General features: G+C 57.1%; 6 protein-coding genes across 6 annotated transcripts; 5 read left to right on the top strand and 1 right to left on the bottom strand.

The window, feature by feature from the left end:
• Nucleotides 1–364: 364 nt before the first annotated feature.
• On the top strand, nt 365–818 carry PG986_004436 (uncharacterized protein; the record flags this gene model as incomplete). Its single annotated transcript, XM_066840658.1, has 3 exons — nt 365–449; nt 505–515; nt 645–818. 3 exons carry the CDS (start codon nt 365–367, stop codon nt 816–818), a joined length of 270 nt encoding a protein of 89 aa, XP_066703285.1.
• Nucleotides 819–1,638: 820 nt separating this feature from the next.
• PG986_004435 (Protein-lysine N-methyltransferase EFM2) lies at nt 1,639–2,850 on the top strand (the record flags this gene model as incomplete). The annotated part of the gene is made up of 1 exon (XM_066840657.1): nt 1,639–2,850. One exon carries the CDS (start codon nt 1,639–1,641, stop codon nt 2,848–2,850), a length of 1,212 nt encoding a protein of 403 aa, XP_066703284.1.
• A 1,078-nt stretch (nt 2,851–3,928) lies between these two features.
• PG986_004434 (uncharacterized protein) lies at nt 3,929–5,478 on the top strand (the record flags this gene model as incomplete). Its single annotated transcript, XM_066840656.1, has 2 exons — nt 3,929–4,018; nt 4,198–5,478. The coding sequence occupies 2 exons, from the start codon at nt 3,929–3,931 to the stop codon at nt 5,476–5,478; spliced, it is 1,371 nt and encodes a 456-aa protein (XP_066703283.1).
• Nucleotides 5,479–6,971: 1,493 nt separating this feature from the next.
• On the top strand, nt 6,972–8,787 carry PG986_004433 (MFS multidrug transporter; the record flags this gene model as incomplete). Its single annotated transcript, XM_066840655.1, has 3 exons — nt 6,972–7,274; nt 7,409–8,401; nt 8,458–8,787. 3 exons carry the CDS (start codon nt 6,972–6,974, stop codon nt 8,785–8,787), a joined length of 1,626 nt encoding a protein of 541 aa, XP_066703282.1.
• A 766-nt stretch (nt 8,788–9,553) lies between these two features.
• PG986_004432 (uncharacterized protein) lies at nt 9,554–10,789 on the top strand (the record flags this gene model as incomplete). Its single annotated transcript, XM_066840654.1, has 2 exons — nt 9,554–10,472; nt 10,581–10,789. The coding sequence occupies 2 exons, from the start codon at nt 9,554–9,556 to the stop codon at nt 10,787–10,789; spliced, it is 1,128 nt and encodes a 375-aa protein (XP_066703281.1).
• A 406-nt stretch (nt 10,790–11,195) lies between these two features.
• Nucleotides 11,196–13,241, bottom strand: PG986_004431 (Translation factor GUF1; the record flags this gene model as incomplete). Its single annotated transcript, XM_066840653.1, has 1 exon — nt 11,196–13,241. The coding sequence occupies one exon, from the start codon at nt 13,239–13,241 to the stop codon at nt 11,196–11,198; it is 2,046 nt and encodes a 681-aa protein (XP_066703280.1).
• Nucleotides 13,242–14,650: the final 1,409 nt, after the last annotated feature.

The following is a 14,650-nucleotide window of genomic DNA, read 5'->3' as shown; positions in this document are numbered from 1 at the left end:
GGGCCTTGGGGCCCTGGGAATGCACTCAACTGTCGCAGCGCGGCATTACCTAAGTCAGGCCCGATACGCTGTGCAGCAGATGCAACAGCTAGCCGATACGCCTGGACGCTGTGGACGCTGTGGACGCTGTGGACGCTGTGGCCGCCCTGGTTGACGTCGCTGTCAGGCCCGAGCTAGGCTGCATGTGACGGAATGTGGCCCAAGCTCCCAACTGCGAAATCCTTAATCGATGGGCATGGGTCGTCGTCGGCTCACAACGTTGTAGCGCAATAGACAACGCTCATCAAAGAACAAACCTGAGAAGACTTTTTCAAGAGACCATGTTATAGCAGTATCCATTGCACGTTTCGAGATCCCATACACCATGTCGCAAGCTTCCAAGCTCACTCTGGCCGGCACCTCCCTCCTGGCCCTAGGGACCGTCGTCTTCGTGCACTTTCAACAACAATGTAAGCCCTTCTTCACACAATCCCATGGTTTTGATGGCCTGCTAATTCCGAATAGTTGAGAAGGATGTATGTAATTGTCCCTCGTACTTGCAATTGTTCTCATGGCATCGCTTTTTCGAGAGCAATGCGCCTGCCAGACTTTGCATGGTTCTATCATGATATCGCAAATTGCGGGCTAATGCCAGAGATTTGCAGGCAATGCACCAGGGTGTCGTCAGGGACATGGAACAGCAGCGCGTGAAGAAGGAGCGCCAGCTAGACTTCGACATGCAGCGCGCACTCGAGGAAGAGTACCGGAAGGGTCAAACAGTCAAGGACAGTGTGACGGAGCTGGAGCCACCCAAACGCTATCAAGGGAGGTATCACTGAGCGTTGGCTTGGGAAGTCCGCCCTCGTCTCGTCGCTGTGCGTGTTAAAAGGGAATCACGGTTGTACGATATGGTCGATTCGGCAAAGAAGGATATTTCATTCTAGGAGGGAGCTCAAAAGAAAAGTTCCCAAACCATTACCACCGTTACCCCTGAACCCCACGAATTGAAGATGCAGCCCCTACACTTGACATCTATCCTCAGCGCCGGAAGACGATGCACTACGAAGAAACGAGCAGGAGCTCAGTTTGGAAGAGCGTTGCAGTATGACCAACTCGGTGAGTGGGATTATTATTCAATTCATAGCCATTAAAAACACCACCCACTGTTAAGGGCGCACTGGAGGAGGCGACTTCGTGCTCAGGAGTACCTAATCAGCACCTAACACAAATGGGTTCAGTTGACTCAGCTTATTGGGCGTTGAGGCGTCTAGGCCAACGAGTCAGCCACGAGGGGCGGCGGTGTGGATACTGGCCTGTTCCTGGCACCTGCTGAGTTGCTCTAGGCCTCCCCGGCTTACACCGGAGCAAGTAGAAAAAAAATTGCCATGTGCAGCCAAGGACCTGAAGGAGATTAGACAAGCCCCGAATTCCAGCCGTTCAGATCGTGCTGATCCGGTGGGTCTTGGCTGAAATTCCCCCTGGGGAGAAGGGAAAATAATGTACTTGCAGTACGTACTGGGCGTATAAGTTCGTTCCGTCTTTCCCTCTTTTCCCTTTGTTGCTTCATTCCCTTTTCCACTTCCCGGCAGTTGGCCACGATCCCCGATCCCCGTCCATTTCTCCGGGTGGTCATTGCCGATTTTGTCGGAGCACGGTTCGATGGGCGCCGCAGCTCTCCCGCTGCCACCGACTGGCAGTCTGCCTCCTCTGCGCAGGCCCGACACCTTCACCGAGGACCAGGTCTTGGCTAGTTTGCAGAACCTGGAGGCCATTTACTGCCCCATCCCGCTGTCTCTCGCTCTGCAGTCGCCTAAAAAGGAAAAGAAGAACCCGCGGCCGGTTGCGCCCACACCCCCCGTCGACTCGGGCTACGTATCAGAGACTGAAAATGAAGATGCGGAAAACGTGAAGCAAGCACTGGAGGAACTGCGGTGTGATGCCTTTGAAAGGGACTTCGCCATGCGCTGGCTCACATCCTTCGTCTCGCGGGCTGAGGAGATGATTCGTATCCCCGAAGAGGCGCGCCAACTAGCCACCGACAAGGCCTACTGCATCCTCGAGTCCTTTACGAGCGCCCCTGACGAGGAGGAACACGAAGACGAGGGCATCGTGCGCGACTTCGCCTTCACGTTGCGCTCCTCGGCGCCATCGCCAGTAACCGGCTCCTGCGAAAATGGTATCAGTGTGCGCCTGCTCGACGGTCCCTTGGCGAACACAGACCACACCGCCGTCGGCCTGCAGAGCTTCGCGGCCTCCATCATCCTGCCCGAGCTCATGTGCGCCTCCCCGGCGCGGTTCGGGCTCGAGGACCTCGCCAAGAAGGACGCGCCGCGCATCGTCGAGCTCGGCGCGGGCACGGGACTCGTGGGGCTCGCCATGGGCCACATGCTGCCGCACCTCGGCGTCCCGCAGCCGACGCCCCTGATCGCGACGGATTTCCACCCGGTCGTGCTCGAGAACCTGCGCGCCAACATCGCCAGCAACTTCCCCGGCGTCGAGAACCCGCCCGTCGACGCTTGCCACCTTGACTGGTCGGCGCCGTCGCGCGCGCCGCCGCTCGATCTACCGGCCGACATGCTGGTCGCGACGGACGTCATCTACGCCCCCGAGCACGCCGTCTGGCTGCGCGACTGCGCTTCGCAGCTGTTGGCCCCCGACGGCATCTTCTGGGTCCTCATCGCTGTTCGCACCAACGGGAAATTCGAGGGCATCAGCGACACCGTCGAGGCCGCCTTTGGCGCGCCCGAGTGTCCCAAGGATGCGGAGGGGCGCAAGCTGTCGATCCTCAACATCGAGACGCTGCCGAAGCCCGATGGTCTTGGGCGTGGGGATGAGAGCGGTTACAAACTGTTCCATATTGGCTGGAAATAAGAAAGAGAGATACGAAACGGCAACTAACTACACGAGCACACGAATGAAACGACACACCCTTAGAGTCAATAGATGTCAGTCGCCATGACGAGACGGTGATATAGACCAAGCATATAGAAAGATCCTAGATCCTAGATATAGAGAGCGAAAGAGTTCCTAGACCAAAACAACATACTGAGGCAATTGACCCCTCCACCGCCGTGAGGAGTACCTAAATGCGCCCATGACCAACCAGCGAAGCACACACAAACACTGACAGTGGTATGTAAAGTTGTTCATAGCCGGACAGCCATATTGCTCTTGCTATATTCTTGTGCCATGCCAGCTCCGGGCTGGAAGAGTGCAAGCGAATATACTCCCAGAGGACTAGAATCGCGGCCAACTGGCTAGGAATTGTGTGTTTTCTCCACTTACTTGAAAGCCCACAGCCAACCCAGCGCCAAGTTCGCTTCGAGTATTCTACCCGTGGCTAAATACCGAACCTTAGCACTAGCCAATAACACGCACTAGAGACTTTTCCAGTCCATATTTGAGGATCCAGGTTTGTCCTTGGTTTGTAACCGCTTGTTCAAGTTCAACGGGCTTTTTTGACTGTGCTGCCCACGGAAATTTCCCTCCTTATTTGATCCACGGTACTTACATTGCCGGGTCAAGATCCAGCAAGACCCATGTATATATAGAAACTCGTGTTGACTTATTCAGGCTAGATGCGTCCCTTGCACAGTCAAAAGGAGGGAGCGATGCACCGTCTTATATCCGCTTTCGACTAAAGTGATTGGACCACCCCTGACCCCCAGATCCGAGATCCAGTGATCGCCCTGTTCTCTCAGCTTGACGGTAACAGTTGAAGAAAACAATGACCCGGCCACATATGCAAGGGCGCCGACCTCGCAAGATGTCTGTCTCCTCAGCTGCCGGATGATTCTGCTATTACTGCGGTGACGGGCGGTTCACTCCTTCTTGCCATACTTACATACTGAGCGATAGGAGGATTCTCAAGGCCATTCTTTATCTCCTCCCCCACTACGATCGCTCCTAGACTGTTGTTCCCAAAGGCGTAGTAGTAGTATCTTTCACCATGCCTTATCTCACGACTCCGCAACCCCGGATCATCATTGCCGGTGCAGGCATCGGGGGTCTGACTGCCGCCCTCTCATTGCATGCCGAGGTAAGGAAGTGTCCACCGCTTATACCATGGTAGCACCATCTATCTTATCACCATCCTGAACGATCCCCTACAGCAACGGCATGCGTTTCAATCTGCTTCTCCACATTCACTGAAGCATGTCCCTATCATGCATACATATACTGTGGACTGGCTAGGCTAACATTCGTCCTTCCGGCCAGGGCTTCACGGACATCCACGTCTTCGAAGCCAGCGCCCAGCTGACCACGCTGGGCGTCGGCATCAACGTCCAGCCGTCCGCGGTGCTGATCCTGCGGAACCTGGGCCTGCTGCCCAAGCTGCAAGACATCGGCGTCGAGACCGCCGAGCTCAACTTCTACAGCCGCCACGGCCACCCGATCCTGTCGGAGCCCCGCGGCGCCCACGCCGGCTACCGAGTCCCGCAGTTCTCGGTCCACCGCGGCGAGTTCCAGATGCTGCTGCTGGACGCGGCCAAGGAGAGATTGGGCGAGGACCGCATCCACCTCGACCACGCCCTCACCGCGTACGAGCAGCAGGACGCCGAGGGGACGGGCGGCGATTCCATCACGGCCCGGTTCACGCGCCGCAGCGACGGCAGCGACGCCGCCATCCCCAGCATGACGGGCGCCGTCCTCATTGCGGCCGACGGCATCAACAGCCTGGCCCGGCGCCTGCTGTACCCGCACGAAGGCCCCCCGCGCTTCTCGGGCCGGATCCTCTGGCGCGGCTGCGTCGAGCGCGATAGCCCTTACCTGACGGGCGCCTCCATGGTCTGGGCCGGGCACGCGAACCAGAAGTTCATCGCGTACCCGATCAGCGGCCGCTCGCTGCGCGCCGGGAAATCGCTCGTCAACTGGATCGCCGAGCTGCGGGTCCGCGCCGAGGGCGACCCGGACGTCACGCCGCCCGTCACGGACTGGACCAAGCGCGTGCCCAAGGAGCGGTTCGCGGGGCCGTTTGCCGAGTGGGCGTGCGGCGGCCTGAAGATGGCGGAGCTGATCGACAGCACCGAGAACGTCTTCGAGTTCCCCATGTGCGACCGCGACCCCGTGGACCGCTGGTCGTTCGGCCGGCTGACGCTGTTGGGCGACGCGGCGCACGCCATGTATCCCATCGGGTCCAACGGCGCGACGCAGGCCATCATCGACGCCGAGACGCTGGCCAAGTGCCTGCTCGACCAGGCCAAGTCCGATAGGCCCAATGACATCGCGGCGGCCCTGAAGATCTACCAGGAGACCCGCCTCCCGCCCACGGCTCAGATCGTCATGGCGAACCGCGCCAACGGGCCCGACCACGTGCTGCAGCTGGCGCACGAGCGCGCGCCCGACGGCTTCGCTAACATCTACGACGTTATCCCGAAGGAGGAGCTCGAGAGCATCGGGGCCACGTACAAGGCCATTGCCGGATTCGAGAAGGACGCCGTCAACGTCAAGGCCGAGCAGACGGAGAAGCTGGCCGAGCGGTTCGCGACGAAAGCCTAGGTTAGCAGATACAGAATTTTGTTTAGCCGGCGGGAATCAAAATAAAAAAGTACATATATCTCTTTTCAGTTGTTAGTGATCGAAGAACCGTTGGTGATATTGTTGTTAGTCGCCAGGGGCTGCGTATTCGGATCATGGCGCATCCACTGGATCCTACCATAACTGGAGATGGCGTCGTTCATCTTCTGTATCATGGGTCCGGAGTTATAACCGCGATTGGTTCGAGTGCGAGGAAGTTTATTGGCCGGGTGGCAGGACCAGTATCGACACCCTTCATCGCATGAGTACCCTAGCCTGTGCTTCATGGTTCAGTGCTACACGTACCTACATGAGAATCCCCGGCGACCGACGACCTGCATGCATAGATAGGGAGATGCATCTTGCCCAAACCGTGGCTGTCTACCGATGCAACAGCTCTCCACAAGCTAGCCAATAGTCGTTGCTTAGTGACGACCTAGTCATCATAGCACTGGCAACCCATTCCGTGTCCTGTTCCGTGGTCCTCTCTCTACCAGCCTACCACCACTGCGGCACTGCCTACTGCTGGCTTTCCTAACTTGCCACGAGCTGGGCATCACATACCTGTGTAAATCACTCATGGAAACACGTCGTTTGTCCTTCCCCTAAGTATGTATAAGGGTCTCGCATACAGCCAAGCCTCATGACAGGCGCATGCCCAGATAGCAGATCCCACGGCATGACGTTTCCTCATTCCTAGAGTCGTATTGCTTTGGAGCGGCGGTGCTTAACTCGGCATGGTGTAGTTGGCAGCATCGCCCAGTCTGGGTCTCTGCTCCGAAGAGGAATGCCAAAGTGGATTTGGGGGGCCTGGTCTCTGCTCTGCTGCGGGGGTCTCCAACTTTCCAGCTCCAATCTCGTCTCGTGGGGGGCCGGGGGTAGCACCCGAGGAATAGTGCTAGATAGCGCGCATGGGGGGTGAATGCGGAGAAAGATGCGGAGAGACGTAGGAAGTCACGCTTTTTGCTGCTATGCCCCTGCAGCTTCCTTCCTCCTCGACCGCTTCAGAAACGCAGGCGTCAGCCAGTCCCAGTTTTCAGATACACGATGCGTTCGGTCTGCTCTGGTTCGCTCCCTGAAGCCCCGACGTACGTGTGTGCAAGATGGGCCCCGGTTAATTCATGTTACCAAATCCCGAGACATGGATGGCAGTCATGCACGGCAACTCTTTTTTTCGTTTCGGGCAATGGCAAGCAAAGGGCGGCTCGCCACGGTCCCTTCCCGTCGGCTACGCAGCGGGCTCACAAACGCTTGGTATTACTTACATACACTTGCACGAAATAATGACGGAAAGTTGAACATTGAACCTATGTGTTGGCTTGTGTCTGTCCTTTAGGTCGTTCACGCCTTTTTCTATTACTTGATCCTCGGCTTGATCCTCCTATCTTGTACTGGCTTCCTCTTTCTTCCCCCTCCAGTCTCTCCATCAGACTGGTCTCAGGACGCTTGGTCATCAGGAATCCAGCCAGCCAGCCATGCACAACGTCCAAGACTTCGCCGTGTCCAAGGCGCAGGAAGCTTCGAGTGCCTACGATGAAGGTGGTTTAGAGAGACGAGAGACCCGGCATGAAGGCGCCGTCGATGACCTCGAGCTGGGCCCGCGAGCCACCTACATCAATACCGCCGCCGCCGCCGGCATCTCCCAGGAACATCGCGACTACCTGCTCAAGCGTCACGGCACTCTCGACCTCGAGCCCCTACCCTCGGCAGACCCGGCAGATCCCTACAACTGGCCGCAATGGAAGAAGCTCGCAAACCTTTCGTGTGTGGCTTTTCACGTAAGTTAATGGACAGCTCGAGTTGTTCATCAACAGTCTCTCCCTTTATATTTCCAAAGCTTGAAATGATCTTGTGTAAATGCTTTTGTTATGGTCTTTGACAAGAAAGTCGTGGCTGATGAGAACATGCATAGGCCATGATGACCACTTTTATCGCAGCCGCCGTCATCCCGGCCTACGAGGATATCGCCGAAGAACTAGGCGTCTCGATCCAGAAAGCTTCATACTTGACCTCCCTCCAAATCGCCATTCTGGGCTGGGCACCCCTCTTCTGGAAACCCGTCTCGAACCGGTACGGCCGCCGGCCGGTGTGGCTCATCAGCACCGTCGGTTCTCTCCTCTTCAACGTCGGCTGCGCGCTGAGCCCAACCTATTCGTCCATGGCTATCTGCCGCGCCTTCACGTCTTTCTTCATCAGTCCCGCCATCGCCATCGGTAGCGGGGTCGTGACCGAGACGTTCTTCAAGAAGCAGAGGGCTACTTACATGGGTATGTGGACGCTGCTCGTCACCCTGGGACCGCCCAGTGGCCCATTCTTCATGGGCTTCGTCGCGTATCACACCGGCAACTATAGATGGATCTACTGGGTGCTCGCCATTGTCAACGGCATTCAGTTCATCGCCTATCTGTTCTTCGGTCCCGAAACGCGGTACCTTCGATCGGGTGTCCCGCACAAGGACTCGGTCTTCAAGCAGGAGTACCTAAACTTCAAGCGCCTCGATCCCAGCCCCTTTAAGCCGATGGAGTTCATCCAGCCCCTGTCGCTCTGGAGGTACGCATCTATTTGGGTGCCTACCATCGCCTACTCGATTGTGTTCGGGTTTACGAGCGTGCTTCTTACCGTCGAGATCCCGCAACTGTTCCTTCCCAAGTTTGGCCTCAACCCGCAGCAGATTGGCCTGCAGTTCCTTGGCATGATCATCGGCTCTGTTATTGGAGAACAGATCGGCGGTCGTCTCAGCGACCTATGGATGAACAAGAAGGCGAAGAAACTAGGTCATCGGCCCGCGCCAGAGCACCGGCTTTGGCTCAGCTACTTTGGTTACGCCCTGGCGATGGTCGGCCTTATCGTCTTTGGGGTGCAGATACAGAATGCTACCAAAGGGCATTATACCGTCACACCCATCGTAAGTACTTATGTCGCACTATGAAGCTGATCTTGGGACTAATATCTGGGCAACAGGTTGGCGTGGGTATCGCTGCAGCCGGCAACCAACTCATCACTACCGTTCTTGTAACCTACGCTGTAGACTGTCACATTGAGCATAGCGCGAGCATTGGTGTCTTCGTCAACGTTGTTCGATCTACTTGGGGATTTATTGGCCCGTTCTGGTTCCCCGACATGCTGGAGAGCGTCGGTGGTGCTGGTTCCGCTGGCATCATGGTCGGTATCATCTTCGCAGTTGCATGCATACCGACCGCTCTGCTACAATGGAGAGGCCAAAGCTGGAGGGAGAAGAAACATATCGATCAAGAAACCGAAGTTCGGGCAGAAACCAAGGCCCGGATGTAGAGTGTCTCGTACAGAAATCACATGGCATAAGGCAACGTCAATAGACAAAAGAAAGCACACGTCAGATAGCGTTCTCGGGTCCTCAATCGTGTCGAACCGTTTGACTGAATGCTGTTCCGTTTACTGGTTTTCTCCCTTTCGCCCACGTTCCGCAACAATCAGCAGGACTCACATTCATCTGCAGTGCCGCACGGAGCTATGCCACGCAGTTAAGCACATCATCTAATGCCGAGACAGACCTCGGTGTCGTTCATGGCCCACGACTCCGAGCCAAGACTTTATTCATTTGCCCTTTCAAGTATAGCGACCGGAAAGTTGGTCAGTTCCGGATAATGTGGCACTTGAAATGATGCCATTTAGATCCTTCTTCCAGCCTTTGCAGGATTCTTCATTTATCCTCGACCTTGCTGTGTTCTCAAGCTATGCCATCGCGGCTACGGGTATAGGACCTAAACCCAAGTAAACTCCGGATGTGTACTTAAGTAGCCCGAGATGGTGCCAGCTGCGCCTTCTGTCTCACCCGCGGGTTGAAGGTGCATATATACCCGGAGGGGCGTCGCATTGTATGCTTCTGGCATACCCTCTCCATTCTACGGAGCTCTTATTAATGCTTACTGCCTACACACATCAAACAGCCTCTCATCCGGCCACCTACTTACCCTTTCCGTATCATCCACATTGATATCTCAGAAAGCAAAGCTGCCCCTGGCGAACCCTTGCCGAACTAAAAATCGACTCCTTGAAATAACACCAACCAGCAACCATCATGGCTGCTGCTGCTACTACCCCAACCCCCCAAAAGAACATGGCCGCCTGGCTCACCTCCCCCAAATCCCGCCCCTTCGCCATAGCCGACGCCCCCATGCCCGTCCCCGGCCCCGACGAAGTCGTCATCCGCACCCGCGCCGTCGCCGTCAACCCCGTCGACTGGTTCATCCAGGCCCTGGGCGTCATCGTGCCCGCCGACGGCGGCTACCCGGCCGTCCTCGGCTGCGACCTGGCGGGCGAGGTCGTGTCCGCCGGCGCCCACGCTGCTTCTTCCTTCGTTCCCGGCGACCGCGTCTGCGGCCTCGCGGGCGCCCACGGGGCCGGCGATTTCCGGAGCGGCGCGTTCCAGCGCTACGCCAAGGCGGATCGGGGGCTCCTGGCCAAGATCTCCGACTCGGTCTCGTACACGCAGGCCGCGGTGCTGCCGCTGGGGTTGAGCACGGCCGCGACGGCCCTGTTCCAGAAGGACGCCATGGCGCTGCCGCTCCCGGGCACCGCCGCCGCCACGACGGCCATGGACAACAAGGACGGCGCGAAGAAGAAAGTCCTCCTCGTCTGGGGCGGCCGCACCAGCGTCGGCAGCTGCGGGATCCAGCTCGCCGTCGCGGCGGGGTTCGACGTTGCCGCAACGGCGAGCGCGCGGAACCACGAGTACTGCAGGAGCCTCTGCGCGACGTGGGTTTTCGATTATCACGACGAAGGGATCGAGGAGGAGATTGTGGAGGCCCTCAGGGGGCGCGAGTGCGTCGGGGTCTTCGATGCGTGGTCTCGGGGCTCGGTCGCGCGGTGTGCCCGTATCTTACTGAAGCTCGAGAAGAATGGAAGTGTCAGTAAGGGCAGGAAGTGGGTGCAGACGGTGCTGCCGGGGGTGGCGCAGGTGGGGGAAGAGGTACCGGAGGGGGTTGAGGTTGGGTATGGTAAGTAAAAAGCTAGCTCGCCCCTTTCTTTTCCTTTCCACGATCGAGCACCCACTCTCTTACCCCTGAGTTCTCGACTGACTGTCGGTATTGTTGTCCCAACAATAGCTTACGGCAGTACTCTCGTCCGCAACGAAGTCGGCCCCGCGATCTGGGGCAAATGGGTCCCCGAGGCTCTTGCTTCGGGGGCACTGCAGTGCAAGCCCGAACCAGAGGTCGTCGCGAAAGGCTTGGAAGGGATCCAGACGGCATGCGACATTGGCGCCATGGGCTGGGGCACGAGCTCCAGCCCGAAGCTGGTTGTTGAGATTATCTAACTGCAGCTATGTCTCCTGGCTGCTCTATGATATACTTCAGGGGCAACCAACGTACCTATTGAGTGAGATGAAATACCAAAACTCCCCCCCAACTTGATAGACGAGCCCGTTGTATCACGAAGTAACCATGCCATCTCGGTTAAGGGGTTACGCTGGATGAAGTGTCGTCCTTCACCAACCCCAAATGTACATGTGAATCACACTACCTTACCACAAGAAGAAACAGGAGAAAAAACGAAAGTAACGAGCGAGACCGAAGGGATGTAAACCCCAATGCCAAAAGCAAGAGTATGGCTTCTATAGAGTTTACTATTTTACATTTAATTTCATTAATATACAAGGCTCTTCTGCCTCCCGCCTTCTGCTTATACGTATGATATCTACAGTACCTTGGTATATACAGTATCTACTTCGACAAGAACTTCTGAAAAGCCTCCTGTTCAATCGTCACATTCCCCACCGTCCGCAGCCTCTTCCTCCCCTCCTTCTGCTTCTCGAGCAGCTTGCGCCGTCTCGTGATATCGGACGCGTGCAGCTTCGCCAGGACATCCTTCCGGAACGCCTTGAGCGTCTCGCGCGCCACAATCTTCTTGCCCACCGCGGCCTGGATGATGACCTCGAACATCTGCCGCTGCACGTGCTCCTTGAACTTGTTGACCCATTGTCGCCCCAGCCGCTCGACCTGCGACGTGTGAACGACGCGGCTGATGGCGTCGACGGGCTCCTTGTTGACGAGCAGCTGCAGCTTCACCAGGTTCGACTTCTTCCACCCGGCGTCCTCGTAGTCCAGCGTGGCGTAACCTTTGGTCGCGCCCTTGAGCTTGCCGAACAGATCATCCACCAGCTGCGCCGTTGGGATGCGATATTTCACAATGACCGACATGCCGTGGAAGAACTCGATGCTCTCCTGCTCGCCGCGGTTGGCCTCACACAGCTCGATGACGCGGCCGAGGTACTCCTCGGGCACTGTCACGGTGGCGAGCACGTAGGGCTCGTAGAACTCGGCGCCGCGGGTGCGGTGGTCCTCGTCCGGGAACTCGGCCGGGTTCTGCATCACCTGCTCAGTGCCGTCTTTCCAGATGACCTTGGTCTGGACCGCGGGCTCCGTGATGATGATGCTGGCCCCGTGCTCCTGGCGCAGACGGTCCTGGAACACGCTGCAGTGCAGACTGCCGAGGAAGCCCAACCGCCAGCCCGCGCCTAGGGCTTCCGAGTGTTCTTTGGATAAGGTGACGCTCCTGTCGTTGAGCACGAGCTGCCCAATGCTGTCGGCGAGGCGATGGTAGTCGCCGGGGTCAGTGGGGAAGGCGGCGACGAAGACCATGGGCTTGGGTTCTTCGAAGCCCGGATAGGGCGCGACGATGCCTTCGGAGCCGAGGGTGGTAAAGGTGTCGCCGATCTTGGCGTCCTGGATCTTCTTCATGCCGGGGTTGAAGAAGATGTAGCCGACCTGCCCCGCACGCAGGACCGACTGGGCCACCTGAATGGGATAGCGAATGCCGACCTCGCCGACCGTGTACTTCTCGCCCGTGGCGAAACTAACGAGGTTGTCACCCGCTCGGACAGTGCCGTCGAAGATGCGCACCAGACAAATGACGCCGCGGAAGTTGTCGTACCACGAGTCCACCAGCAGCATGCGCAGCGGCTTCGTGTAGTCGCCCTGGGGCGCGGGCACGTTCTCGACAATGGCGGGCAGCAGGGCTTTGACGTTTAGGCCCGTCTTGGCGCTCACGCCGATGGCCGTGGCGGGGTCGAGCTCGAAGGTGGACTCGAGCTGGTCGAGGACGCGGGGGACGTCGGCGGCGTTCATGTCGATCTTGTTGACGACGGGCAGGATCTTGAGGCCCTCGGCGAAGGCGAGGTAGAAATTGGCGACGGTCTGGGCCTGGATGCCCTGGCTGGCATCGACCAGCAGCAGGGCGCCGCCGCAGCTGGCGTAGGACCGCGTCACCTCGGCGCGGAAGTCGACGTGGCCGGGCGTGTCGACGAGGTGCAGCAGGTAGTCCTCGCCCTTGTGGTTGTAGATCATGGTGCAGGTCTGGGCCTTGACGGTGATGCCGCGCTCACGCTCGACCTCGAGGGTGTCGAGGATCTGCTTGTTGGCGGCCGAGGAGGAGATGGTGCCCGTGATCTCGAGCAGGCGGTCCGACAGCGTGCTCTTGCCATGGTCGATGTGCGCGACGATGCAGAAGTTGCGGAACCGGTCGATGGGGATGGCGGCGATGCGGCGCTCGAGCTCAGCGAAGGCCTGCTTGATCGCCGGCGCCGCCGACGCGTACGGCGAAGAGGAGGAGGAGGCCCAGCGCACGGAGGCCGGGAATCGCTGGGCTTGTGGTGGGCGGCACGTGGGTTGTTGGCGGGCGGCGTGACGGAGGAGCGCGGGGAGCCTCGTCGGCCGCAGACCGAGGCTATAAGACGGCAGCTGGCGCAGTATGTGTGGACATGATGGCATGGGGATACGGAGGACACCCATTCATGCAATTGGCTACCGTAAAGAGTGGTATGGGTGGTGCAGCTGCTTGCTCATGTGGGATAGAAACAGGACTCGGTCATAGACAGGCCCCCCAAAGTTCTAGAGCTCGGGTTCCTTGCACTGAAAATAATGTCCAATCCAGGCTAACCTAAGGACTGACGGCCAGCGCCGCCCGCGCATTTTCCTTATCTTATCGCGGGGTAAGAAGAGGTAGGCGACACAGTGTCAATCTACATACAGCAGTACTATGTTCCTGTCCAGCACGTGTCAGCGCAGCCTGTCTTCCTGTCTGGATGCCATCATGTTCGTCTCCCATATTGAGCTCCAGCTGTCGTTTTAGGTGGATGATGATACTGCATTCTGACATTGAAACGCGTCTCAGTGGGAACATGTTGTTTGGTATGTTTCTTTTTCGCGTTCATTACCCGTTTGTCCAACGAGTCTATCCGTTGGTTATTTGTCTTCAGTCTGTAGCAGTAAACCCCATACCCCAGTGGGTGATCTGTATGCGCATAGCAGATCTTGTTTGATGCCTCGAGCCAACAGAACCTGCCCTTGCTGCCAGATGCGGATTGCTACATGTTTGGTTTCACAATGGTCAAATCGTACCTAGCACCGGCATAGAGGCCTTCCGTCTTTTGTCGAGTATGAATGATTTACTGCATTGAGACAATTGCATTGAATAGTCCCATTGATACCAGAGGAATGTGAGTATACCAAGACTAGATTTGCACCAAGTGTTTCACATGTTTTGTATAGTATCCTGCGCGGATATTCCATCAAAGTGCTGTCTGTCTGGCTATTTCGCATACCCGAGACCCAAACCTGCGATAACATGCTGCAAGCCTCAATGTGGCTTTCTGCATGCTGCACGCCTTTAAACGGCGAGCCCTTGTCCCGTTGACTTCGGGTAGATCACGGTAACTTGCAGTTGACCTTCCTGGATGCTGCTTAGTGCGCGAGTCAAAATCCCTCCCGACCCCTGGACGATGGGATCCTCAAAGTTAAGGTCTACGCTTTCTTTCAGCCGCAAATAGATGACATTGCCAAGGAATCACAAACACGGGCGGGTCCGCCCATCGAAAGAGAATAGAAAGAAGCGCCTGTCACGAAAGCAAGAAAGAATAGGTATAGATAGTTGCTCAAAGAAAGCCCATTCTGTCGAGTGAGCCATTGAATGTACTAGACAATAAGTAATATATGTACAGTACGTCTTGAAAGTAAGTGTGCGTGTCGGTAAGTAGTGTAGAAGGCAAAAGTGCACGTCTCTTGGTAGCTGAGAACGCGCGACGGAGGTATCTCGATCAAGTTTCCAACCAATCCAATATGTAATAAGCCAGACCCAAAGTCTGGTAAAAGCAAACGCCAAGGCCATTTTGTGTGTGAAG

Source organism: Apiospora aurea (genome assembly GCF_038362705.1).
Source record: "Apiospora aurea strain CBS 24483 chromosome Unknown utg000003l_segment0_segment0, whole genome shotgun sequence".
Lineage (NCBI taxonomy): Eukaryota > Fungi > Ascomycota > Sordariomycetes > Amphisphaeriales > Apiosporaceae > Apiospora > Apiospora aurea.
This window is presented reverse-complemented; position numbering and strand designations above follow the sequence as displayed.